Source organism: Physeter macrocephalus, chromosome 14 (genome assembly GCF_002837175.3).
Source record: "Physeter macrocephalus isolate SW-GA chromosome 14, ASM283717v5, whole genome shotgun sequence".
Lineage (NCBI taxonomy): Eukaryota > Metazoa > Chordata > Mammalia > Artiodactyla > Physeteridae > Physeter > Physeter macrocephalus.
The window spans coordinates 126,492,852-126,517,696 of record NC_041227.1 but is presented as its reverse complement, the minus strand read 5'-3'; the positions used below and the strand labels follow the sequence as shown (position 1 = coordinate 126,517,696).

Genomic DNA, 24,845 nt, shown 5'->3' with positions numbered 1-24,845 from the left:
ATAATGCTGCTGTGAACATGGGTGTACAAGTAACTGTTTGAGTCGCTGCTTTCAGTTCTTTTGGGTATCTACCTAGGAGTAGGTTTACTGGGTCATATGGTAATTCTATGTTTACCTTTTTGAGGAGCCACCAAACTATTCCTCAGTGATTGCACCATTTTATAGTCATCCTAGTGGGTGTGAAGTGGTATCTCATTGTGGTTTTGATCTGCATTTCTCTAATGATGACTAACGACGTCAAGCATCTTTTCATGTGCTTCTTGGCCATTTGTGTATCTTCTTTGGAGAAATGTCTATTCAAGTCCTTTGCCCATTTTTGAATTGAGTTGGTTTGGGGTTTCTTTGTTTATTTATTTATTTATTTTTGGCCGCGTTGGGTCTTCGTTGCCACGCGCAGGTTTTCTCTCGTTGCAGCGAGCGGGGGCTACTCTTCGTTGCGGTGCAAAGCCTTCTCATTGTAGCGGCTTCTCTTGTTGTGGAGCACGGGCTCTGGGCGCGTGAGCTTCAGTAGTTGTGGCACGCGGGCTCAGTAGTTGTGGTGCATGGGCTTAGTTGCTATGCGGCATGTGGGATCTTCCTGGACCAGGGATCAAACCAGTGCCCCCTGCATTGGCAGGCGGATCCTTAACCACTGTGCCACCAGGGAAGTCCTGAATTGAGTTGTTTTATTTTTTTGTTGTTGTTAAGTTGTAGGAGTTCTTTACATAATCTGGATATTAAACCCTTATATGTGATATTTTCTCCCATTTTGGGGGCTGTCTTTTCACCCTCTTAGTACTGTACTTTGATACACAAAAGTTTTTCCTTTTAATGAAATCCAGTTTATCTATTTTTCCTTTGTCGCCTGTGCTTTTAGTGTCACATTCAGGAAATCATTGCCAAGTCCAATGTCATGAAGCTTTCTCCCTTTGTTTTCTTCTAAGAGTTTTATAGTTTCAGGTCTTACAGCTGGGTCTTTGATCCATTCATTTTGAGTTATAATTTTGGTACGTGGTGTGAGATGAGTCCAACTTCTAGGGGAGCCTTTGTAAAACATTATTTTTTATTGAAGTATAGTTGATTTACAGTGTTGTGTCAAAGGTGGCCTTATAACTCAGAGGGGAGAGGCTGGATTATTTTGCAAAGGGGCTGGCTTCCACACCCAGCCTTCTCTCCTTGGCTTCCCCTCCCCCGCCCCCACATTATCTCTTGCAGGCTCACAAGTTTTTAAACAGAAACCAGGATCATCTTGACCCTGCTGTGGTGGAAATGCTTGCCCAGAGCCAGCTCCAGGTGCCCCCCACCCCCGTCCCCCCATTCTGCCCTCCCCACCCAGACAGCCTAGCCCAAGGAGCTGGCCTTCAAGCCCCTGGAACCTTGAACCTTTGGCTGGCGCACCCTGGCTCCCTGGGGGTCGGGGTGAGGGGCAGGCTGGACAGGCCCAGGTGAGCTGGCTTGGCCCCCTCTCACCCCACAGCTGGTGGGTAGCCTGTTCCAGGAAGCAGAGCCCGGGTCTGGGGAAGGACCAGGCAAACCCACGCTGGTCTCTCGCTTCCAGCATTCCCTGGGGGACCTCCTAGCCCGGCTGGGCAGGTGAGAATAGGGCCCCCCCCCCGCCACTCAACCCCAGGGAGTTTGAATGGAGGGGCCGGTCTGTGCTCAAGTGGCCGCCCCTTCCACCCACCAGGAGCCGCGTCTATTTCATCCAGTGCCTCAATCCCAACCCAGGGAAGGTGAGCTCTCCCAGCACCTGGCGCCAGCACCCTCCCACCCCTGCCCCGCCCCCCTCAGCCCTCCTTGGCCCTGCCCCACCTTCCCCACGGCTCTGAGCCCCTCAGTTCAGCTCTCCTTGGCTCTGCCCCGCGGCCACAGCTTCCGGGCCTCTTTGATGTGGGTCACGTGGCAGAGCAACTGCGCCAGGCAGGCATCCTGGAGGCCGTGTGTACCCGCAGCGCCAACTTCCCCGTTCGCGTGCCCTTCCAGGCCTTCCTGGCCAGGTAGGGGCCCAGGATGCGGGCACCTCAGGGCCAGGGCTCACTAGGAAGGCCCCCTGGAGTGGCTGGCGGACCTGGGGCTTTTTCGGGAGCGGGGGACGGACACGCTTTCCCAGGGACCCTGGGCCTGACGTCCAACCCTCCCTCCTTCGTTCTCTCTGTCTCTCCTTCCCTCCCTCCGTCTGCATCTCCTTTCACTGCTCGTCACCCTCACACCTCTCCATGCCTCTGTGCATTCACCCGCCCCTCCTCCTCCTCTCAGCAAAACTCTCCTGGGTGCCTGGCACATAGTAGGTGCTTTCCAAATCACTGTTGAATGACTTATAGACTGAACAGACCCCGAGGGGTTCGGGGGTCACATGAGTGTGGAGGGAGGTGCCCGCCGTGCTGGTTCCGACCTCCCCAAGGTTCTCCGTCCTTGGGGCAGGTTCCGGGCCCTGGGCACAGAGGGACAGGAAGAGCTCTCTGACCGGGAAAGGTGTGGTGCCATCCTGAACCAGGTGTTCGGGGCTGAGTCGCCCCTCTGTCACCTGGGAGCCACCCAGGTGGGTGGTGTGTATGAGCAGGGAAGCAGCAGGTATGGCTGGAAAGTGGGAGGAGCATTCTGGGACCAACTCATGATTTGGTGGTCCTTCTGGGTGGTGGGGAGGTGGAAGGGGCCGGGTGTCCCGGGCACCCCGGTAGAATCAATTGTCTGGCAGGAGGGAGGCGGCTGAGGCCTCGGGAGAAGGGCGGGGTGGCCCCCAGCCCCAACCTCTGCCCCCAGGTGCTACTGCGGGAGCTGGGCTGGCAGCAGCTGGAACGGCACCGGGCCCGGCAGCGCGCCCAGGCCCTGCTCAGCCTGCACCGAGGCCTCTGCACCAGCCTCTCCCGTCAGCGCCTTCGCCTCCTACCACGGATTCGCGTGCGTGGGCTCCAGGCCAGGTGTGCAGAGTGGGGCGAGACTGTAGGCCTCCTCACGGTGGTGGGGCCGGGTCGGGGAGGCGTAGGGCCTCAAGGCTAGTCTGCCTGCTTCCCTTCAGCGCTGGACTCTCCTTGCTGGCATCCCCACCATGCTGTCTCTGCTTGAATACCCCCCAGACACGAGAAGCTCATTAGCTGTTAGGCCAGTCAAACCTGCGGTCTTGACTCCTTGACCGTTCTTTTTTCTAGTCTATTCTCCACTCTGCAGCAAGAATACGCTTTTAAAAGCGTGAATCAGGTGGTGTGAGGCCCTGCCTCCCTCTCCAGCCTCGATGTAGGCCGGACTTTTACACTCCAGGCTCTTTGGGCTTCGTGGTCCTACGATGCTCCCCTCGTCCTTCTCGCCTCATTAGCTCCAGCCCCGCTCACCCTTCACTGCCCGTCTTCACTCATCCATCCAACAGCTGTTGGTTGACCATCTTCTCCATCTACCCTGGGCCAGATGCTGGCAACGCAGGGAGCAAGGTGCCAGCATCTTCACACAGGCACAGAGATGGTGCCTTCCAGGCTAGCTGGGGAGTCAGATGCAGACAGTAAACCAGCTGCCAGTTGCCTCAAAGGGGATTGTTTAAGGACTGAGAACAAAATGAAGGCAGTGCTGTGGACACCAGGGAAGCCTCGGAGAAGGGGGCACCCGTCACCACTGTATGTTTCCAAAACGTTTTCATCACCAGCAGGAACTCCATACCCATTCAGCAATGATGCCTTACTTCCCCTTCCCTCCAGCCCCTGGTAACCTCCAGTACACTTTCCATTTCTGTGAATTTGCCTATTCTAGATATGCCATCTACGTTGACTCATACAAATTCCTTTTACATCTGGCTTACTGCACTAAGCGTAATGTTTTCAGGGTTCGTCCCTGTCATAACATGTCTTTTTTATGGCTGGAAATTGTTCCATTGTGTGGATGGACCACATTTTGTTTATCCACTTATCTGTCAGTGGGCATGTGGGTTGTTTCTACCTTTTGGCTTATTGTGAATAAGGCTGCTATGAACACAAGTGTACAAGTAACTGTTCAAGTTTCTGCTTTTGGTTCTTTTGGGTCTTTATCTGGGAGTGGAAATCCTGAGTTATATGGTAATTCTGTCTTTACCTTTGTGAGGAATTGCCAAACTTTTCCACAGTGGCTGCACCATTTTATATTCCTACCAGCAATGTGTGAAGGTTCCAATTTCTCTGCATCCTTACCAATACTTGTTATTTTCTGCTTTTTAAATTATAGCCATCCTAGTGGGTGTGAGGTGGTATTTCGTTGTGGTTTTGATTTGCATTTCTTTAATGACTAATGATGTTGAGCATCTTTTCATGTACTTCTTGGCCGTTTGTGTATCTCTTTGGAGAAATGTCTATTCAAGTCCTCTGCCTGCTTTTTTTTTTTCTTTTGGAATTTATTTATTTAGTTTTGGCTGTGTCGAGTCTTCGTTGCTGCACGCAGGCTTTCTCTAGTTGCAGCGAGTGGGGGCTGCTCTTCGTTGCGGTGCGCGGGCTTCTCATTGCGGTGGCTTCTCCTGTTGCGGAGCACGGGCTCTAGGCGCGCGGGCTTCAGTAGTTGTGGCACACGGGCTCAGTAGTTGTGGCTTGCGGTCTCAGTAGTTATGGCCTGTGGGCTCTAGAGCGCAGTCTCAGTAGTTGTGACGCACAGGCTTAGTTGCTCCGCGGCATGTGGGATCTTCCCGGACCAGGGCTCGAACCCTTGTCCCCTGCATTGGCAGGTGGATTCTTAACCACTGTGCCACCAGGGAAGTCCCCCTCTGCCTGCTTTTTAATTGGGTTGTTTTTTTTCTCATTGAGTTGTAGGAGTTCTTTATATGTTCTGGATATTAAACCTTTATCAAATATGCGATTTGCAAGTAGTCTCCCATTACGTGGGTTGTCTTTTCATTCTCTTTTAAATTAAAAATTTTTTTAATTTTTTATTTATTTGATTTATTATTCATTTTTGGCTGCGTTGGGTCTTCGTTGCTGCACATGGGCTTTCTCTAGTTGCGGCGAGCGGGGGCTACTCTTTGTTGTGGCGTGCGGGCTTCTCATTGTGGTGGCTTGTTGTGTTGCAGAGCACGGGCTCTAGGCGTGCAGGCTTCAGTGGTTGTGGCACGTGGGCTCAGTAGTTTTGGCTCGCGGGCTCTAGAGCGTAGGCTCAGTAATTGTGGTGCACGGGCTTAGTTGCTCCGCGGCATGTGGGATCTTCCTGGACCAGGGCTCAAACCCGTGTCCCCTGCGCTGGCAGGCGGATTCCCAACCAGTGTGCCACCTGGGAAGCCCTCTTTTCATTCTCTGGATAGTGTCTTTTCACAAAAGCTGTAGATTTATTTATTTTTTTATTAAAGTATAGTGATTTACAATGTTTCAGGTGTACAGCAAAATGATTCAGTTACAAATACATACATACATACATATATATTTATTCTTTTTCAGATTCTTTTCCATTATAGGTAATTACAAGATATTAAATATAGTTCCCTGTGCTCTACAGTAGATCCTTGTTGTTTATCTATGTTATGTCTGGTAGTATATATAGATTTATTTTAAAATATCATGCTCAGGGCTCCTTCATTGAGGAGTCTGGTCTTTCTTATATCTGGAAAATTCTCGAAGATATTGTCTCTTCCGCGATCTCCTATTAGACTTCCAGTGAACGTTATTTTTTCATTTTTTAGAAGTTCTGCTTCTTAAATAATATGCCCGACTCTATTCCAAACACACCTTTTAACTCATTTCATCTTATTGTGGGGCAGGCATTACAATAGTTCTCATTTTAGAGATGATGAAAATAAAACACAGAGAGGTAAAGTAGGGACTTCCCTGGCGGTCCAGTGGTTCGGACTCAGCGCTTTCACTGCCGGGCCCGGGTTTGATCCCTGGTCGGGGAACTAAGATTCCACATGCCATGCGGCGTGGCCAAAAAACAAAAGTGAAAAAAACCCCAGAGAGGGCTGCCCTGGTGGCGCAGTGGTTGCGAGTCCGCCTGCCGATGCAGGGGACGCGGGTTCGTGCCCCGGTCCGGGAGGATCCCACATGCCGCGGAGCGGCTGGGCCCGTGAGCCACGGCCGCTGAGCCTGCGCGTCCGGAGCCTGTGCTCCGCAGCGGGAGAGGCCGCGACAGTGAGAGGCCCGCGCACCGCCAAAAAAACAAAAAACAACAACAAAAAAACCCAGAGAGGTAAAGTAACTTATCCAAGACCGCAGTGACTAAACAGTAGGGGAACGAGCCCGGGTGGTCGGCTCCAGAGTCCCAGATCTTGATCCCTTGGGCACAACAGCATCTCAGTTTACCTGCTGGTCTTTCAAAGTGTCATGTCCTTTCCCTGTTGCTTCCCTTAGGCAGCTGGGGGCTTCACTGGGGTCCGATTTTACATTCATGTCTTGCCTTGGAGGATTCAGGTATCAGGTGTGAGTCTGGACTCCTCACCAACCCCCTGCCTGGCCTCCAGGAAGGGGAGCCTCCGGCGGCGGGCAGCTCTGGGGCAGCTGGGCACCATCCTGCTGGCGGGCCGGCACCTGCTCTGGAGACAGCGGAGGGGGCAGGTGAGCGCGTGGATGGGTCCTGCCCCGGGCAGCTCGGGGGAGAAGCCAGGCAGCCTTGCCGGCCACGCTGGCCGAGTCCTTACAGTGTCCACCCTCCAAGCGCAGCCGCACAAGGACCCAGGCCTCGGAGACCATTGCTGGTGGAGCTCCTTCCGTCCCCCTCTGCCTGGCCAGGGTAGCCTGGGGTCTCCAGGAGGTTGTCGCCTTCCTTCATGCCTGCCCACTGCCAGGGCCTGACTCTCCCCCGCTGGCTGGGCGTGCCTCCCATCCCCTCCAGGCCTCCCTTGGACTGTTCCCCTCTTGCCCAGTGACTCCAATCTGAGGGCCATAAAGCAGCTCAAAGGTCAATGCCCACATACTGCCCCCCTCTCTGGCCCCTCCCTGGCTGGACTTTGTCCCCTGGGACCATTCCTTCCCTTCCTCCCTCCTCTTCCTGGTGCCCTGGCAGACGGGCAGAGACAGTCACAGCGCTGAGGCTAGTGAGGGCTCTGGAGGGCTGGGGGCAGACAGCTGGCCCCCTGGGTCTGCACCTCTTTCTCCACTGGTGTGGGGTCCTCCTGGGAGGAAGAGGGGGCAGCTGAACTGCTGAGCGAGGGAGGGGCCTCCAGGGAGCTCCTGGTGACACCTCACGGGGGGGCATCATCTCCTCCTGCATCTCCCCCAACAGCTTGGGCATTGGTGCAGCTGGCACAGCGTCGGGGCCTCCGAGAAGGGGCCAAGCATGGTAGGTGGCCTGGAAGCTGGAGGGTGTCTGCTGGGTTGTGAGCCTGCTGAACCTGGCCTGGCTTGAGGGGGAGCGTGGGGTCCCAGGGATGCCGAGATGGGTCCTGTCCCTCAGGCCCATCCATTGTGCTCCCAAGAAGAGCCCTGGGGGGGTGCCCTTGGTTTCCCTCTGAGGGCTTTATTTGTTTGAGTGTCTGAGACTAGAATCCTTGGTCTTTGGAGCGGAAGCTTACAGCCCCGGGGGTGAGGAGGGCCCCTGGGTACCTATGCCCCTTCCCTTAGTTCCTGGTCAATTGCTCCTCCCTGCTAGGAGCTGGGGCGCTTGGAGATCCCGGCTGAGCTGGCTGTCATGCTGAAGACAGCGGAAGGTGAGTCCTGATGGGCGGAGCCTCTGTCCCTGTGGTCCCTCCCTCTGATGCTCTGGGTCCCCCCAGCTCACTGCCCGGCTCCCTCTGCACTGGAGCTGGGGGCTGATGCTGAGAGGTGGAGGTGGCGCCGGAGCCAGGCACCTTACCTGGGCGTTTCTGGGCCGCCGCCTGTGTCATCCCAGGCCGTCAGCACACCCTGGCCGAGAGCATCACCGAGGCCATGCCCCCGGAAGTTCCCGCACGGCCCAGCCTGACCCTCCCACCCGACATCGACCAATTCCCCTTCTCCAGCTTCATCTCCATCGGCTTTCAGGTGGGCCCCCAGGCCTCAGCTGTGCACGGCTGATGCCCACATCTCCCCAGACGTTAGCCCCCGTCAGGCGGAAGCTGTGTCTGTCCTTCTGTCTCCAGTCCCCTCCTCCCTCTCCTGTTGCGGGGCTGTGGATGCAACTGCGTTGCTCGGAAAATCTGTTGAACCTAAACGTGTATCTGGTTACTTATCTGCAGTGCCACAACTTTGTGACACCTGCGGCACTGCCCTGCCATTGAAGCCATGTCGTTAAAGCATGTTGAATGACAAGGCAAAGTGTCCAGGCTACAGCGTTGGCAACAAAAGCAGGATTCAAAACTGCACGTAGAGTATGATCCCCGTTTTGTTAACAGGGAGGGTGGGGACGTGACGTGTGTACCTACACGTAGAAAGTAAGACTAGAAAGCAGGAGGCGAAAATGTTAACTGTGGTTCTATCTGGCAGTGCACTGTTAATGGTGGTTTTTAGTCTTCATCCTTTTCCATGTTTTCTGAGTTTTCTGCATGCATGAGCTTTAGTTTTCTAATCAGAAGGAGTGATTGAGAGGTTTTTTAAAAAAATATTTATTTATTTATTTGGCTGCGCCGGCTCTTAGCTGCGGCACACGGGATCTTTTTTAGTTGTGGCATGCGGGATCTAGTTCCCTGACCAGGGATCAAACCTGGGCCCCCTGCATTGGGAGCGTGGACTTTTAACCGCTGGACCACCAGGGAAGTCCCAAGATGTATTTTTCTTTCTTTTTAAAAAAAATAAATTTATTTATTTATGGCTGCATTGGGTCTTTGTTGCTGCACGTGGCTTTCTCTAGTTGCGGCGAACGGAGGGCTACTCTTCGTTGCGGTGCGTGGGCTTCTCATTGCGGCGGCTTCTCTTGTTGCGGAGCACGGGCTCTAGGCGCGCGGGCTTCAGTAGTTGTGGCACGCGGGCTCAGTAGTTGTGGCTCGCGGGCTCTAGAGCGCAGGCTCAGCTGTTGTGGTGCACAGGCTTAGCTGCTCCGCGTCATGTGGGATCTTCCCAGACCAGGGCTCGAACCCGTGTCTCCTACACTGGCAGGCAGGTTCTTAGCCGCTGCGCCACCAGGGAAGCCCCCCGAGATGTATTTTTAAGATGGTTTTCCTCACCGGCCCCTCTTCCTCTCGCAGGGCGCGTGCTCCCTTGGGGCTCCCCCGGGGCTGTGTCTGGCAGGTCAGCACGCACCAGCCCCTGCTCAGGCGCCGTGTCGCCCTCCTTCCTTGCAGGAGCCATCCCTGCCCAGACCTGGGCAGCTGCTGACCAAACCCCTGACCCGGCTGGATGGTGAGAACCCTCAGCATGCCCTGGATATCAACAGGGTGGTGAGTGACACGCTGGGGAGGGGCGGGGGGGCCCGTGCAAGGGGTGCTGGCCCGCACGTCCTGCCTCCCCTCGCTCTGTGTCTGCAGCTGCTGCGGTTCCTGGGGGATGGGTCCCTGGAGCCCTGGCAGGAGCAGACCATGGGCCAGTACCTGGTGCGGCAGGGGCAGTGCCGGCCGGGGCTGCGCAACGAGCTCTTGAGCCAGCTCGCGGCCCAGCTCTGGCACAACCCGGACGAGCAGCAGAGCCAGCGCGGCTGGGCCCTCCTGGCCGTCCTGCTCAGCGCCTTCCCCCCAGCGTCCGCCCTGCAGAAGCCGCTGCTCAAGTAAGGGGCCCGGCAGCTGGGGGCCCCGTGGGTGTGCTCAGCGGGCCACCGCATACCCACGGCAGCCCTGTGCTGCGCCCGCAGATTTGTGTCCGACCAGGCCCCCAGGGGCATGGCAGCCCTGTGCCAGCACAAGCTGCTGGGAGCCCTGGAGCAGACTCAGCGGGCCCCTGGGTCCGAGCGGGCCCACCCACCCACCCAGCTCGAGTGGACGGCCGGATGGAGGCGGGGCCGCATGGCGCTGGATGTCTTCACCTTCACCGGTGACGCCTGCCTCCTCTCGGGCCTCCCCAGGCCCACAGTGGAGCCTGCCCGGCACCCTCGCCCTCCCTCGACCCCCTTCCCGCCTCCGCCCTCCCATGTGACCCTGACCTCCCTGCTCTCCTGCTTTCGGAAGCGCCACGGGACAGTAGCCCCTCCCCGTCCGGGTGGACTCTGCTGTCCCTCACTCTTGCCCCTGCCCCTCGTCCCTGCAGAGGAGTGCTGCTCGGCCGAGGTGGAGTCCTGGACCACAGGGGAGCAGCTTGCCGGGTGGATTCTGCAGAGCAGGTGTGCGCGGCCTGGGACGGGCGAGTGTAGCCCGCGCTGGCCGTCGTCCCGTCCGCCTCCCGGTTCTCCTCGCGCTTCCAGCCCGCCCTCCCGCCAAGCCCCTCCTGCGGCTGCTCCCGCAGGCCCAAGGCCAAAGCCTGCTCCCCGGGGGTCGGGATGGGCGCGAGGGGTCGGGGTAGGCGGGCAGGGTCCAGACAATAGATTCAAGACGGAGAGCAAGTGGAGAGTCCACCTGCTAGATCTGGTCCAGATTCTCATCAAATTGAGTGAATAAGTGCATCAGAGCCAGTGGAGCAGTGGAGGGCTGTGATTTGCACTGGGGCCTCAGCCAGGTTCCTGTCCCCTTCCGTAACCCCCTCCCCCCAGCCCACCCTCAGGTCGGTCCTTGTCCTTCCGGATGGTCGTCCGCCTGGCTGACCACCCTCTGCTACGTGCCCTTGTCTCACCCAGAGGCCTGGATCCGCCCCCGCGCGGCTGGTCTGTGTCACTGCGCTCCGAGGACTCCTGGCAGGACTTGGCTGGCTGCGACTTCGTGTTGGACCTGATCGGCCAGACCGAGGACCTGGGGGACCCGGCCGGTCCCCACAGCTACCCAATCGCCCCCCGTGGCTTGTAGGTGCCACCCACAGCACCCCTGGCCTGCTCCTGTCCCTATCCTGTCGTAGGTGACCCCCTCAGCCACCCTGTCATCCACGGGGGTTCACAGGTGCTGCCACAGGCCCAGCCCGCCCGCCCCCAAGCCTCCGCCCACCGCAGGGGTGTGACCCCTACGGCAGCTCCTACACCTTGCCTCAACCCGGGAACCCCCCGGCCAGGGCACCCCCTCAGCTGGGCCCACTATCTCCTGCAGAGCCGAGGACATCCCCCCAGCCCCTGGCATCCAGGCCCCCTCACTGCCCCCAGGTCTCCCTCCAGGCCCAGCCCTAACTCTGCCCGGCAGGGGTCGCACAGGTAAGGCTGGGAGTGGGCACACTGAGGTTGGCAGAGTGCTGGGAATGGGGGTGCCAGAAGCCCCACGCCCCAGGCAGGTGACAGTAACCCTCCACAGGTGAGTCCCGGACCTCAGGGAGTCTGGATGGCTTCCTGGACCACCTCTTCTCCCCGTGCCTCAGCGTGAGTGTCCTGCACGCAGACCCCACCCCACTGCTGCCCCTATGCCCCTGGGGCCTCTGCTGCCCCTCCCATCCCTCGTAGAGCTCTAGCTCTGACCTTGGGACCTGTGACTTTTGTCCCTTCAGGATCTGGAGCAAGGCAGGGCTCTGAGTGGCCGCATGAAGGGAGGGGGCGCCATGGGGCCCATGCAGCAAGGCAGCTATCCCGTGGGTGAGTGCCGGGCTGAGTGCCCATCCAGAGCCTCCCTGCCCAGCAACACAGGCAAGCATGGCCTGAGATCCCCACGCAGCTGCAATCAGAGCTCCGGCCAGCACCCTGGTGGCCCGTACTCTTCTCTTTGCCTGGGGCTAAAGGGAGGCTGTCTGTGGGCCCAGGTAGGGACCGACCTGCGGGGGTGGCTGTTCCCTCAGTGTACTCAGGGATGATGCAGATGCCCGGATACCAGCCAGCCATGATGCCTGCACCCATGCCCGTGATGCCAGCAATGGGGGCGGTTCCCGCCATGCCAGGTAAGGCTGGACTATAGCCACTGGGTCCCTTCTCAGGTCGGGACTGGAGAAGGGAGGGTGTTGCCTGGGGCCTAGACGGCACAGTGGGCAGAGGGCTGGGAGCTCAGCCGTGGCGCTTGTCCGCGCTGCCCGCCTGCCGTCCTCGCAGCCGTGGTGGTGCCGCCGCAGCCGCAGCCGCAGCCGCAGCCCCTGCTTCCCAGCGTGGACGCGAGGCAGCTGGCAGTCCAGCAGCAGAACTTCATCAACCAGCAGGCACTGATCCTGGTGAGGATGGGCAGGGCCCATGGATTACCTAGTGGGTACAGATCTGTGGGGCGAGGCCAGGCCAGCTCTCACCTGGCACACCACCCTTCCCCCGTCAGGCCCAGCAGATGACCACCCAGGCCATGACCTTGTCCCTGGAGCAGCAGGCAAAGCAGCGCCAGAGCCAGCCCCTGGAGCATCACGCCCAGGCCCAGGCCCCTGGAGCTGCCTCCCTGACTCCACCCCCAGCCAGCACCCCCAAGCCCAAGAAGACACCCACCCCCCAGAAGGAGCCAGAGCGTGACCTGGAATTGGTAGGTGCCTGCCTGAGGGTGAGGAGCCGAGGCCAGGCAGGTGGCAGGGCCGGGGTGGGGCAGCAGGCTCCAAGGCCACAGAAGTGGGAGACATGGGGTGGGGGTGGGGGGGGCGCGGGAAGATGCAGAAAAGATGCTGCCAGGCCCCAGCCCCACGGATCCAAGTGGGTTTGCTCTGTGAGTGGCAACTTGTCTGGCGGGGCTGCTCCTTCTCTTTCCCTTCCTGCCACAGGAGACCTCACAGGAGGCTGAAGACAGGCCCCGGCGGCCCAAGAGCTTCCAGCAGAAACGGGACTATTTCCAGAAGTTGGGTGAGGGCCCTTGGGGTGGCAATCCCACACAGAAACTCAGCCACCGCCCCAGCCTGGCCAGGGGACGGCGGGGTGCACCCTGTTCCTCTAGGTCAGTGTGGCCTGTCCAGGAGCCCAGATGGGTGGGCCAGGTGGAGAGTAATAGAGAGGGCCATCTGGGGCATTTACAGGGCAGCAGCAGATCAAGGGGAAGACGATGAGGCCTCCGGCCAAGGCGAAGATCCCCCAGGGGGAGAAGCAGGAGGAGGAGCCGGAAGAAGAGGAACAGAGAGCAGGTGGTGGGGAGAGGGGGGAGGGCCAGGCTCTGTGGTTCTGCACAGGGTCTCACATCTTTCCTCTCTTTCTGGTCAGTGCTGTCACCTCCGCCTCCCCCGGTAGTGAAGAAGCCACTGACACGAGACAGGGCCAAAGCTGCACAGGTGGCTGAGGCTGAGCCAGCCACAGAGGCGGGCCCTGGCGGTGGTCGCCGGCCGGCCGAGGGCAGAGCCGTGGGGCGTAGCTCGGACCCTGAGCCCCGGCAGGCAGAGCCCAGCAGGGAGATCCGCAACATCATCCGCATATACCAGAGCCGCCCAGGCCCCGTGCCCGTGCCCGTGCAGCCACCCAGGTGCACCCCGGCGGCGGCGGGGAGGGGGAGGACGGCCAGGGCTGCCCGCTGCCGGAGTCACCTTGTGGACTCCTGACCTCTTCCTTCTCTCAGGAAGCCCCCCCAAATCTTCCTGAAGAAGAACAACCCTAAGGATGAGGCTCTGGCTAAGCTGGGCATCAGTGGTGCCTCCTCGCTGCCCTCGGTGAGGCTCCACTCCAGAGCCCTCCTGAGGCTCCCCGGGGTAAACCTGGCCGCTAGTCACAGCCTGGGTGTATTCTCTGTGCTTCCCCAGACGCTGTCCCCCAGCCCAGGGAAGGGCCCCCCACCAGCTGTGGCCCCTCGACCCAAGGGCCAGCCATGGCTTGTGCCCTCCGACTCCATCAAGGAGAAGCAGGGGCCCCTTCAAGCGCTGTTTGGCCGGAACCCACCCACTGCCCAGAGACCCCCGCCTCCGCCAGCACCTCCACTGCCTCCACTGCCTCCACCCTGGAACCCAGCGGCCCCTCCAGCTGAGCCGCACGGTAAGAAACCCCACATCCCCGGGCGGTGGGCGTTGCGGGGGGGCGGGGGCGGGATTCCCAAGGGCCTCTCAGCGCTCACGGGCGAGGTCAGCTGCTCGTGCTTCCGGACTTTGGAGCCGTGGGTGAGGAGCCCCAGCTTCCGCGTTCCTGCGGGGGGCAGGGCCCGGGCACCCCTGGGGCCTGTGCGGCACGGAGGGACCGTCACGGGGCGTGGGCCTCATCAGGAATTTAGTGACCCCGCTGACGTGGTCAGGGAGGGCCCACGCACGTCAGGGACGGCGGGGAACGTGGGAGGCTGGAGATGGGACGGAGTGGGGGGGGGGGGAGGGAGGCAGCGGAGGTGGACTGAGCTGGGCCACGTGGGGCCCTAGTGGGCCGAGGGCCTTCTCTCCCCGTGCCCGCATCACTCCGGCTTGGGCAGCTCCTCGCCTGATGCCCTTCGGCCCCTCCATCCGCCAGGCTTTGTGGAGTCCATGGGGGACCAGGGGATCTCCACCCAGCTGCTCGTGCCCTCGGGCAGCGTGTGCTTCTCCTACGCCAGCGCCCCCTGGAGGTTGTTCCTGCGCAAGGAGGTGGGCGCTTGGGCGGGCCGCAGCCTGGCCTCTCTGGGTGGGGGCTGGGGCGCTGGCTGTGGGGGCGCCCGCCTGGGGCCCCGGCATCTCCTCTCCACACACAGACATTGGGGGCTGCTTCCCCAGCCCCGCCTCCTCCGGCCCGGGAGGCAGAGGTGCGGCGGGAGAGGGGCTGGCGGGGGCACCGTCCCGGCCCACCCTCACTCGCCCCTGCTCTCGTCCAGGTGTTCTACCCCCGGGAGAACTTCAGCCACCCCTACTGCCTCAGGCTCCTCTGTGAGCAGGTGAGAGCCCAGCCCACCTGGCACGTGTACAGACAGACCGCCCCCGCCCCAGGCAGGAGAACAGCCCCACTTGCGGGACGACGCTGGTGTGTTTCAAGCCCTGCCTTCGTTTATTTAGTCCTCACAACATCCCTCAGAATAAAGGCCATTTTTGACTTATGACGAGGATTAAAAATAAAGTATACACAGCACCCAACACAGCCTGGCCCACAGCAGGTGCTCGCCGGTGCTTTGTCCCTTTGCCACCTCTAGACGCTCCCGGGTGCTTGTGGCTGTTCTCCCCAGTTCTACAGTAGCTGCCCCCCTCCCCCCTGCCCCGAGTCCTGTTCCCTCAGGGACGCTTATCTCAGCTGACGGAGGGGCAGCGGCCCAACTAGTGCCGGCAGCTTGTGGGAGGCAGGTGGGAGCTCCGGGTGGACGTGGCCCTGGGCTTGGAAGACCAGGCATCCCTCCCTGTTCCACCCACGTGCCTGTGGGGCTCTCCAGCTTTTCCCCCGCGCGCGAGGCTGCTTCTGGGGTGGGCTGTGGCCTCAGCACCTGGCGGTGACCACCTGGCTTTGCCCCCAGATCCTGAGGGACACCTTCGCAGAGTCCTGCATCCGGATCTCCCAGGATGAGAGGCACAGGATGAAAGACCTGCTGCGTTAGGGCCCAGGGACCCTGGAGTCAGGGGGGACCCTGGAGTCAGGGAGCCGGAGCGCTGGGGGTTGGGCCTGCCCAGAGGGAGGGAGCAGACTCTGGGGTCCCCGCTGTGAGGGAGCCTGAGGACGGCCTGGGGCCGTTTCTGCCCAACAGGAGACCTGGAGGTGGGCCTGGACTCCCTGGACGCAGCTGAAGACAGTGTCAAGAAGCGCATCGTGGTGGCTGCCAGGGACAACTGGGCCAATTACTTCTCCCGCATCTTCCCCGTCTCGGTCAGTGAGGCTGGGGATGGCAGTGCCCAAGGCTGGAGGCCAGCTTGGCCTTCTGCAGCAGGATGAGAGCTGGGGGTGGGCTGGGCCCCAGGGGAACCGACGAAGAACGGCACTGGCCTGAGCAGCCCCAGGGTGTCTTGGACGGTGGCGGGGAGCCCGGAGCCTGTCCGTGAGCCAGCCACCTTCCGGGCAGGGCGAGGGTGGCAGCGACGTGCAGCTGCTGGCCGTGTCCCACCGGGGGCTGAGACTGCTCAAGGTGACCCAAGGCCTCAGCTTCCACCCTGACCAGCTGAAGACTCTCTGCTCGTACAGGTGGGCCTGGGCTGGGGTGTGGCGTGGGCTGGCGAGACGGGACGGCCCCCGGCTCACGCCCCACCCTTTGCACAGCTTTGCTGAGGTGCTGGGCGTAGGGTGCCCGGCTGGCTCCACCCTGGAGCTGTCACTGAAGAGCGAACAGCTGGTGCTGCACACCATGCGGGCGGGAGCCGTCAGGGCCATGGTTGAGCTGCTCCTGAGCGAGCTCAAGAAGGCAAGTGCGGGCCAGCAGGGCACCGTGCGGGGGGCCCCCAGCACCGCTGTGTCGTACCCCATCTGTTTTGCCTGGACCCGGGGGCCGTCAGCCAGGCTCTTTCAAGCTGCCTGGGGTGGGGCTGGAACTTGGGGGCACTTGGTGGAGAGTGATGCCGACGGGGGAGCAGGTGGAACGGGCAGGACGGAGTCACAAGCAGGCTGGTCGCTCACCCGCCCGCCTGCAGGACTCCGGCTACGTCATTGCCCTGCGAAGCTACCTCACCGACGACCACAGCCTCCTCAGCTTCCAACGGGGGGACCTCATCAAGCTGTTGCCGGTGGCCGCTCTGGAGCCAGGTATCCCCGGGGCAAGCAGGGCGGCTGGCACCTGGCGGGCAGACGAGGCGGAGCCTCCGGGGGCAGAGGGGCCAGGCGGGTGAGGCACCATCCTTGGATGTTTCCCCCAGGCTGGCAGTTTGGCTCCACCAGGGGCCGTTCCGGACTCTTCCCTGCTGACATAGTGCAGCCGGCTGCTGCTCCAGACTTTTCCTTCTCGCTGGAGCAGAGGAACGGCCGGCACGAGAGTCGGCTGCGGCACGGAGAGGGGGATAAGGCGTCGGAGGTGAGAAGGCATGAGAGGCCGAGGCGAGGCCTAACTAGGAGTGGAGGAGAGAAAGAGCGCGACTGCCCCAGAGCGGCGGAGGGCCGCCCCACGCCTGGTGGGCAGCACTTGGTCTGATGCCGCCTCTCTGTCCTGTCTCCCCAGCAGGGCGGAGCTCCCTGCGGGCAAGGGCTGGGCTGTCTGCCTCCTGTGTGGCCCTCGTGGTAGCTCGTTCAGCGCCACCTGGGAGATGCTCAATAAACAGCTCTTGACTTTCCTGGCTTCCGGTGGTGTGCTCACTGCAGCTGCTCTGCCTGCTTCGGCTGGCTTCGGCTGGGCTGGGCTGGGCTGGGCTGGGCTGGGCTGGGCTGGGCTGGGGGCTTGGGCAGGGCCACTGGACAGGCCAGGGGACACTCTGGTGGCACTAGGTCTCCTGTGCTCCTAAGTTCCCCACCCACCCCTGGAGCCGGGCACACAGTGACAACTTGGCCACCAGCCTGTCCCCGTCTGTGGCCTTCATCACCCTGCCCATGGACTCCGACTACACCATGCAGGAATTTGCCTCGCGCTACTTCCGGAAGCCCCAGACCCCGTGAGTGCCCTGGGCCCGCCCCATGCCTGCCCCTCCTCAGTGTCCCTGAAATGGGACACTCCCTGCTCAGAGCCACCAGGCCAGGGCTCTTAGCGCCCTCCCTACCCAGCCTGGGATGGGGGTGGGAGGGCTGAGCAAGCAGGGCTGTCCTCCCCTCCGCCCCCTCAGGCTGGGCCGGACAGGTGAAGCTGCCGAGAGGAAGGCCATGGCCAGCCTGGTGCGGTACGGCAAGGTAAGGGGGACGGTGGGGAGGAGCCGGGACAGCAGACCCGCCTTCCGGCCCCCATGGCCCCAGACCCACAGCCAGCCTCTTTGGCCGCAGGCTCCCATCCAGGCATCGCTCATCAGCGTCAGTGACGAGGACGTGAACAGGCGGGCTGTGGGAAGCTTCCAGGGTAAGTAGCCACGGTGTCCTGGGTCGCCACGTCTGCAGTGCCTGGAACCCAGGCACCTGGTCACCTTCTCTCCTTGAGTTCGCCGACTCGGGGAAGCCCACTGGTGGCTCCTGTACCACATGGCCCTCACCCACTTCTACTCATGCCCAAGGGGCTGTGGGTTGTGCGGAGTCTGGGCTGGAAGGCAGCGGCGGGTCCGGCTTGCTATGCGCTTGGCGTAGCCCTGGGTGGCCAAAGAATCTCTCTGAACCCTGTCTCCTCATCGGCACAGCTGAGACTGCCGCTCTGCCTGGCTCACACGCATTCTGAGCAAGGCATGAGATGGCCCTGCATAGCGACAGCATGAGCCAGGGCCAGGCCCCCAGCCCAGCTCACCGTGCTTTTCATCCTGCCCGCAGCTCTGATGCAGTTTATGGGGGACCAGTCCAAGCCTCGGGGCAAGAACGACCTGGATCTCCTCTACGAGCTGCTGAAGGTAGGAAAGTGAGCTGGAAGCTGTGGGGAGTCAGTGAGCCCTGAGGGCCCCTTCCCGTCCTCCTGCCTGGGCCTCCATGGGACCCCCTGTTCCCTGGTCACTATACACTCAAAGCATCCAAAATTAGTTATCGAGCACCTACGTGCTGGGGGGCAGGGCAGTGAACCAAGCAGGCCAAGTCCCTGCAGAGCTTACAGCCTGGTTAGAGGAGACACTCAGCAAACCCTGATGCAACGTGTCCAGGGCAAAGAGTGCTGTGGAGAGTGATAAAGCAGGGGAGGGGCTGCTACAGTGCAGAAGGCTTGGTGACAAGGTGACCCTGGAGCAGAGACCGGAAGGGGGCCAGGGAGTGAGGCACGTATGCATGGGGGCAGGGCATGGGGGCACGCATGCAGGCAGAGGCAGGGGTGAGCCTCGGCCCCAGCAGGGCCCGGGTGGCTGGAGCCCAGTGAGCAAAGGGGAGTGGAAGGCGAGGACCAGCAGGGACAGTGGGCCCGGGTCACGGTAGGCCTTGTGGTCCACCGTCAGGACTTGGATTTTTCAAGATCTGGGAAACACTGGAGGGTTTTGGAGAGAGACGTGGCTTCCATCTCGTCGGGTCGCTCTGGCGGTTGTTTGTTTGCGATTCTGGGAGTTTAAGGGCAAGGAGAGGGTTCCTGCCACGATCCCAGGGGAGACATGGCTGGCCCAGGCCCAGAGGGGGCAGCAGAGGGGAGAAGAAAGATTCCGAGCGGCAGGGTTTGCTATGAAGTGCACGTGGGGTGTGAGAGCGAGGGGCCGAGGAGGACACGGAGGCCTAGGCCAGAGCAGTGCTGGTGGCCACAGGGAAGCCTGAGTGAGGATGGGGCCGGCACGGTGGAGGAATCGGTTTGGGATGCGTGAAGTCTGAAGCCCCGGTCTTCCAAGTGGAGGGCCTGGGCTTCATGGGAGAAGTCTGGGCTGGAGGCAGGCGCGGGGAGTCATCAGCAGAGGCCCAAGGGCACCGCAGCCCTTAGAGGTCAAGGAGATGAGGGGGTCAGCAGAGATGACTAAGACAGAGGGACCAGAGAACGAGGACAGGGCCGAGCACGGCCTGGAAGCAGGTGAAGACGGCGACTTAGCCGAGTGGCCAGTTGTGCAGATGCCATTAAGCCGAGTGAGAACAAGACCGAGAGACGGCGGTGGGCTGTCACCCTGGCCTGGCCCCCAGCCCGTGGCCACTGGCAGGACTTCTGACTTCAGATCCCACGCCATCCCTCACTCCCCCGCACTGCACTGCACTGCAGCTCTGCCCCCGACCCGCTACCCCCTGCCCTTCCTGTCCCCACAGCTGTGCCAGGAGGAGAACCTCAGGGATGAGATTTACTGCCAGGCCATCAAGCAGATCACAGGACACCCCCGGCCGTGAGTGTGGGGGACGGGCGGGGGTCGGTGGCAGGCCTCTCGGGGGCAGCCCAAAGTGCTGCTGCCCGGCCGGCCCAAAGCCCGGGCTCTCTGCCCTGCAGGAGACTCTGCGCTCGAGGCTGGACTTTCCTCAGCCTCCTCACGGGCTACTTTCCCCCGTCAACCTCGCTGATGCCCTACGTGACCAAGTTTCTGCAGCATTCGGCCCTGAGCCAAGGTGCCGGTGGGAGGGGCTTCCAGGCTGGGGTCTCGGCTGCTTGGGGAGGGGTTTGGAGATGCTCATGACCCCAGCCTGGCTCCTCTCTGCAGAGCTGGCCTGGAGCTGCCAGGAGCACCTCCAGCGCACAGTCAAGTACGGGGGGCGCCGGCAGCTGCCCTCCCCAGGCGAAATGCAGGCTTTCCTGGTACGGGGGGTGCAGGCGGCTGGCTGTTCTGGGACTCCCTCTGCGGGGGGGCGGGGGGGGGGGCGGAGCTGGGTGGGGCCTCTGCCTGCTGGGGACTGACCCCGTACCTGCTTTGGCAGAAAGGACAAGTAGTCCACCTGCTCCTAATTCACCTGCCCGGGGGTGTGGAGTACAAGACCAGCACCCACACCTTCACGGTGAGCGCAGGGACACAGAGGAGGGGCTGGGGAGACCCAGGGAAGCCGTGGGCATCAGTTCTGGGGACACCCCTCCCCCCCCGCAGCCTCCTTCCCTCCCCAGCAGCCCCGTCACGGCCCTGTCCGCACGTCCAGGTGGCGGCAGAAGTGCTGGCGGACTTGTGTGGGCAGATGGGCATCACGGACCCCCATGAAGTGCAGGAATTTGCCCTCTTCCTCATCAAAGGGGAAGGTAGGCCACCTGGCCTGGGGAGGAAGCGTGGCCCGGCTGGATTCAGGGACGTGGCCTCGCCTGCCTGCTGAGTCCGCTCTTCTGGCCACCGGGGAGGCAGCTCCCACGCTGGGGCCGGCAGGGCTGTGGGCGGGGCTGGCCCCGGGCGGCAGGGCAGGCTGTGGACCCGGGCTCCCGGCGCAGGCCAGCTGGTGCGGCCCCTGTTGCCCCGGGAGTACCTCAACAGCGAGGCGGTGGGTCCGGACGTGAGGCTGCACTGCCGGCGGCTCGGCTGGGAGACCTCGCTGCACTTCGATAATCCCACCTACGTCAGCACCCACTACAGCCAGGTCAGCCCCACTCAGCCCCGCGCTGCCGCGCCGCTGGTGGTGGGAGCCTCGGCTGCAGCTCGAGGGAGAGTCCCTCCCTGGGTGGGGGAGGGGCTTGAGGCCCAGGAGCCACCCACTAGGTGGGGCTCTGGGGCACAGCTGCCCCCTCACTGCTCCCCCGTCAGGTGCTGCGGGACTACCTGCAGGGGAAGCTGTTGGTCAGCGCCCAGGAAGATGCCCGACTCGCCAGGCTGGCTGCCTTGCAGCACCTCAGCAGGAACCACGAGGAGCCCCCCTCAGAGTGAGTGTGAACACAGCCCTCACGCCTCCCGTCACCCCACCACCCCTACCCCTTCCTCCAAGGTCAAGGCCACTTGTACCCTTTGTGGCCCTAACCAAATGGGGGCTGGGTACACCTGCCCACCCCCCCCACGCTCCTCAAGGGCAGAGCCCACGCCTCATTCATGGGTCTGGATCCCCGGTCTCACCCACGGTAGCCACTGGTTCATCTACTTAGCACCTGCTGTAGGCCCAGCTTTGACTGACCAGGCTGTGTCCTAGGCAAGGCCTACTGGCTTACTTGCCGAAGCAGCTGCAATGGCAGATAAACGTGGCCGCTGTGAAGAGCCTGATGGGCCAGGAGCTGAGGCAGCTGCAAGGATGCAGCTCTCAGGAAGCGCAGATCAGCTTCATCGGTGGGTCTGGGGCTAGGGGGCAGCTGGGGCAGAGGCGGGAGCCCCAGCAAGGAAGGGGTGGGGGTGGAGGGGCTGAGGAAGCTCTCCACCTGCCCTGCCCTCTCCTCTGTCCTGGGGGCAAAGTCCGGCAGGTCCCAGGGCCCCAGCGGTCAGAACTCCTGCTCTGCCCCCCCATCCGCAGAGACCGTGAGCGAGCTGCCCCTCTTTGGCTACACTGTCTACACGGTGCTGAGAGTGAGCAAGCTGGCCCTGCCCAGCCCTGGCCTCCTGGGGCTGAACCGCCAGCACCTCATCCTCATGGACCCCAGCTCTCAGGTGGGCCAGGCTCCTGGCCCAAGTGCTGGCCTGGGCACCCTCGGGCCACCCCTCCCCCAGAGGGACCAAGCTCTGCTCTCTCTCCCCCCGTCCCCCCTCCCCACCCCCAGGAACTGTGCTGCTCCATCGCCCTGAGGGACCTGCAGCGGCTCCACGTGCTGAGCCCACTGGGGGCTGAGGGCTCCCCTGGCCTGGAACTCAACTACGGCTCGGCTGACAACCCCCAGACCATCTGGTTTGAGCTGCCGCAGGTGGGTGGCCTCTGTGCGCCCTGAGAAGGCGGCAAGCGCCTCACCCAGGCCCGGTGTGCCCGGGAGCCTGGGCCCGGGCCTCTGCCCACTGCTCCGGCGTGGTGGGGCTGGGGGCAGAGGCAGGGGGCTGGCCGGGGGCCCTGGCCTCACATGCCTGTGCCCGCGCAGGCCCGGGAGCTGAAGCACACCATCGCCTTCCTGCGGGACCGCGACTCTCCTTCCATTTAAGGCCGGGCTTCCCCCAAGAGGAGTGGGGGAGGGGCAGAGACGAGGACAGGAAGCCCCTCTGGCCCAAGTCTCACCCAACGGTCTCCTCTGGGTGCTGTCAGTCAGGCCGGTCTGGCCTGGACTTCACCGCTTGGCTGTTCTGGAACCCGCTGCAGCACAGCCCAGCTGGCCCGCGGGGAGGGGCTGCTATAGCGACTTCAACTGGGAGAGCGTCACGAGACTCCCTCTGGGGTGGGCCTGGGCCTGGGGTGGGCGCTGCAGGAACTCGGCTTGGGCGTCTGATGTTGCCCCACCTGGGGGAGATGCCCACCTGGGCCCTGGCCCGACATGAGCATGAGCCCAGGCCTGGGAGCAGCAGCTGCTGAGGAAATAAACCTCCTGAGAGAACAGGGCTGTGTGCGTGTGCATAAGGACCAACAGGGCTCGACTCCTCCGGCAACTGTCGAAGCCCCGCCGGGCCTTCCTGCCCAGGGGCCGAGAGGGAGCAGGGCCTGGCTGCTGCCCTCCTTCCCGTGAGCTCTGCACCTGGGCCGGGCTGGAGGCTGGCATCGCGAGGGAAGACGGCGGTGGGGGCGGACCTGGCGCCAGCCCGGGCTCTTTCTGAGGAGGCCCCAAGGCCTCGGACTGATGATGGGCCTTGCCGCCGGCTTAAAACGTGCCAAGTACAAGAGGTGGAGGGGCCTTCCTTCCTTCTGTTCCTCTGGCGGCAGCCACACCACCCTGTCATTTTCTGATCTGCGGATCTGGCCCAGAAAACCCAGCCACCAGGGCCGGGGAGGCAGGGAGGCTAGGAGAAAGAGGACCTCAGGCTTCGCAAGCAAAGAGAAAGGCGGGCTGACCTCTGACCTTGATTTGGGAGGTGTCCGGGCCCATTTTCAAAGCAAGGCGTGGCTGGAAGGGGGAAGAGCCTGAGAGCAGACGATGCCCCAGCAGCAGCAGCAGGCCGCCCACCCTCCCCGTTCCCGAGCGAGGCCCGGGCTGGGCCGCGGTGGAGTCCGGGGAGGACACCGGCCCCGTCGGGCAGCTGTCGGTCATCTCTGCGGGCCACACAGGCCGTGCCAGTCAGCTTCGCTCTCGCACCGGGCTCGGCCGTGGAACAACTGCTTGATGACGTTCTGGGCCTCTTCCTTCACTGGATTCGGGATGGGGGAGCATGAGAGCCAGTCTCCCCACTACAGGGCCCCCACAAGCACCTCCCGGCCGGTGATGCAGGCACTCACCGCTCCTTCCCGGAGATGGATTCTGGGTCAGCGAGTGGGAGAGGTGGCGGGCGAAGGCTTTAAACAGCTCCTGGGGACAGAGAGTGGAGAGGAGCAGAGAGCGCAGAACCTCACCCTGCTCTCTGAGCGACCCACAGCTGCGACCCAAGAGCGGGGCAGACCCAGGGAGCGGGCAGCGGGCCTCTGGGCTGGCCTGCTTCCGCCCTGCTTTTTCCTGGGGCTCATGCGCCCTCCCCACCCACGCACTGCACCCGAGTGCCCCAGGCTCAGGGGAGAACAGAGCCCATGCACCTAGCCTACCTTGGACGCAAACTTGCCCTCCTTGTAGAAAGGGGTCAGACACTTAACCACGACGTTCGCAGCCTCCTTCAGCGAGATGCCAGGAGCCAAGGGCTGGCAGGAGCCTTGGGGGTTCAAGCTGCCCTGATGGCTGGCTGAGACGCTGCCCGTGGTCTCAGCTGAGATGGAGACCTTGGCTGAGGGGCATGGCCTCTTCTGAGCCTGGCTCTCTGGGTTCTCCTGGGCAGGACCACAGTGGAGGGTCACTCTTGGGCTCCCTGTTACTGGCCCCTCCCCTCCTTCTGGAAGACTGGGCCTCAGCACCGCCTGGCTCCCTCTAGCCCAGCCCATCTGCCCTGGGATGTGGAAAGAAGAGATGATTTTCCCAAACCCCTACCCGGAGCAGACACCAGCCTGGTAGACAGGTATCTTCCCCCACAGCCTCGTCCCTCTCAGTACCTGCTGGGGTCTGGGCCGCTTGCCTCTCTGTGCCTCCTTCGTGGGGGTGGGCTGGCCTTCTGGGGGCCTCTGGTCTCTGAGCAGGCAGGCACTGGCCGGAAGGGAGAGCAGGCGTCAGAGCTCCAGATGCCAGCCGCGCCCTCAGCCCAGGTGGCCCAGTGAAGCCCATCGTGGGACTAGGCCCCGAGCTTCAGAGGCCCAGTTAGCAGAGGGGATTCTAGAGGATTCCAGGACTGCCCGTGACCTCACCTCGGCCCCTCCTCGGAGCACTCCTTGGTCTGGGGGCGGGCAGCCAAACGTCCCATGGCTCCATCCTCCTCCCCTGAGCACTTCTCTGGGGCCGTCAGGGGTCCTCGCGCCCCGTCACGGGAAGGGCTGGCACCTTCGGCCCCTGGGGCTGAAGTGAGCGGAGGAGAGCTCTCGGTCCTCTGGTAGAAGAAGCGGGCGATGTTCTGGGAGTCCTTGAGGGCCGCTGCGGCCAGGAGCTGCCGCTTCTTGCCGACCCGGGCCTTGGCGGTAGGACTGCCCCGAGAGGAGCCTTTTGCCTTCTTCTCCGGGGAGGGCGCCCCACAATGAGCACCGCTCCCGGGGGCCTCTCCTCTGGGCCCGGGGAGGGGCTCGGCGCGGTCCTCGTCCTGGCGGCCACGGGGCCGGCCGGGCGGCTCCTGCTCGCCTCCCTGCACCGGCCGGGGGTCTTGCTCCTTTAGCCGCGTCTTCTCCATCAGCTGAGGGGCTGTCTGGAACGTGCAGGAGCCTTTCGGGAAACCAGCTCCCACCCGCTTGGGTTTGAGCTGTGAGGAGGAGAGAGGCTTCTGACCCCAGGTGCCTCCAGGGCACTCTCTAGAGGGCCCAGGGATGGC

At 62.3% G+C, this 24,845-nt stretch overlaps 2 protein-coding genes across 2 annotated transcripts in view; one reads left to right on the top strand and one right to left on the bottom strand.

Annotated features, from left to right (window-relative positions):
* The window catches only part of MYO15B (myosin XVB), a 39,551-nt gene extending 17,524 nt beyond the window's left edge, over positions 1–22,027 (top strand). Inside the window, 47 exon segments of the mRNA XM_055089810.1 lie at positions 1,667–1,712; positions 1,852–1,976; positions 2,401–2,518; positions 2,740–2,897; positions 6,371–6,464; positions 7,132–7,188; positions 7,498–7,555; positions 7,738–7,868; positions 9,104–9,199; positions 9,287–9,522; positions 9,607–9,785; positions 9,999–10,071; positions 10,522–10,683; positions 10,922–11,022; positions 11,120–11,190; positions 11,310–11,394; positions 11,595–11,693; positions 11,842–11,957; positions 12,056–12,268; positions 12,483–12,561; positions 12,732–12,836; positions 12,913–13,168; positions 13,262–13,352; positions 13,443–13,671; positions 14,131–14,243; positions 14,468–14,527; positions 15,095–15,170; positions 15,323–15,441; positions 15,635–15,753; positions 15,829–15,970; positions 16,197–16,308; positions 16,419–16,573; positions 16,999–17,144; positions 17,313–17,376; positions 17,467–17,539; positions 17,938–18,014; positions 19,324–19,397; positions 19,499–19,614; positions 19,707–19,801; positions 19,921–19,998; positions 20,134–20,230; positions 20,414–20,559; positions 20,724–20,839; positions 21,100–21,233; positions 21,415–21,548; positions 21,659–21,799; positions 21,968–22,027. Coding sequence (XP_054945785.1) covers positions 1,667–1,712; positions 1,852–1,976; positions 2,401–2,518; positions 2,740–2,897; positions 6,371–6,464; positions 7,132–7,188; positions 7,498–7,555; positions 7,738–7,868; positions 9,104–9,199; positions 9,287–9,522; positions 9,607–9,785; positions 9,999–10,071; positions 10,522–10,683; positions 10,922–11,022; positions 11,120–11,190; positions 11,310–11,394; positions 11,595–11,693; positions 11,842–11,957; positions 12,056–12,268; positions 12,483–12,561; positions 12,732–12,836; positions 12,913–13,168; positions 13,262–13,352; positions 13,443–13,671; positions 14,131–14,243; positions 14,468–14,527; positions 15,095–15,170; positions 15,323–15,441; positions 15,635–15,753; positions 15,829–15,970; positions 16,197–16,308; positions 16,419–16,573; positions 16,999–17,144; positions 17,313–17,376; positions 17,467–17,539; positions 17,938–18,014; positions 19,324–19,397; positions 19,499–19,614; positions 19,707–19,801; positions 19,921–19,998; positions 20,134–20,230; positions 20,414–20,559; positions 20,724–20,839; positions 21,100–21,233; positions 21,415–21,548; positions 21,659–21,799; positions 21,968–22,027 — 5,425 coding nt within the window.
* Positions 21,786–24,845, bottom strand: part of LOC114487586 (ATP-dependent DNA helicase Q5-like) — a 5,712-nt gene continuing 2,652 nt past the window's right edge. The window contains exons 2-6 of the mRNA XM_028498144.2: positions 24,235–24,776; positions 23,986–24,076; positions 23,548–23,766; positions 23,248–23,317; positions 21,786–23,159 (exon numbers count right to left, since the gene is read on the bottom strand). Of these exons, the coding sequence (XP_028353945.1) occupies positions 23,059–23,159; positions 23,248–23,317; positions 23,548–23,766; positions 23,986–24,076; positions 24,235–24,776 (1,023 nt within the window). The 3' untranslated portion in view covers positions 21,786–23,058. The remainder of the gene's footprint in view (positions 23,160–23,247; positions 23,318–23,547; positions 23,767–23,985; positions 24,077–24,234; positions 24,777–24,845) is intronic.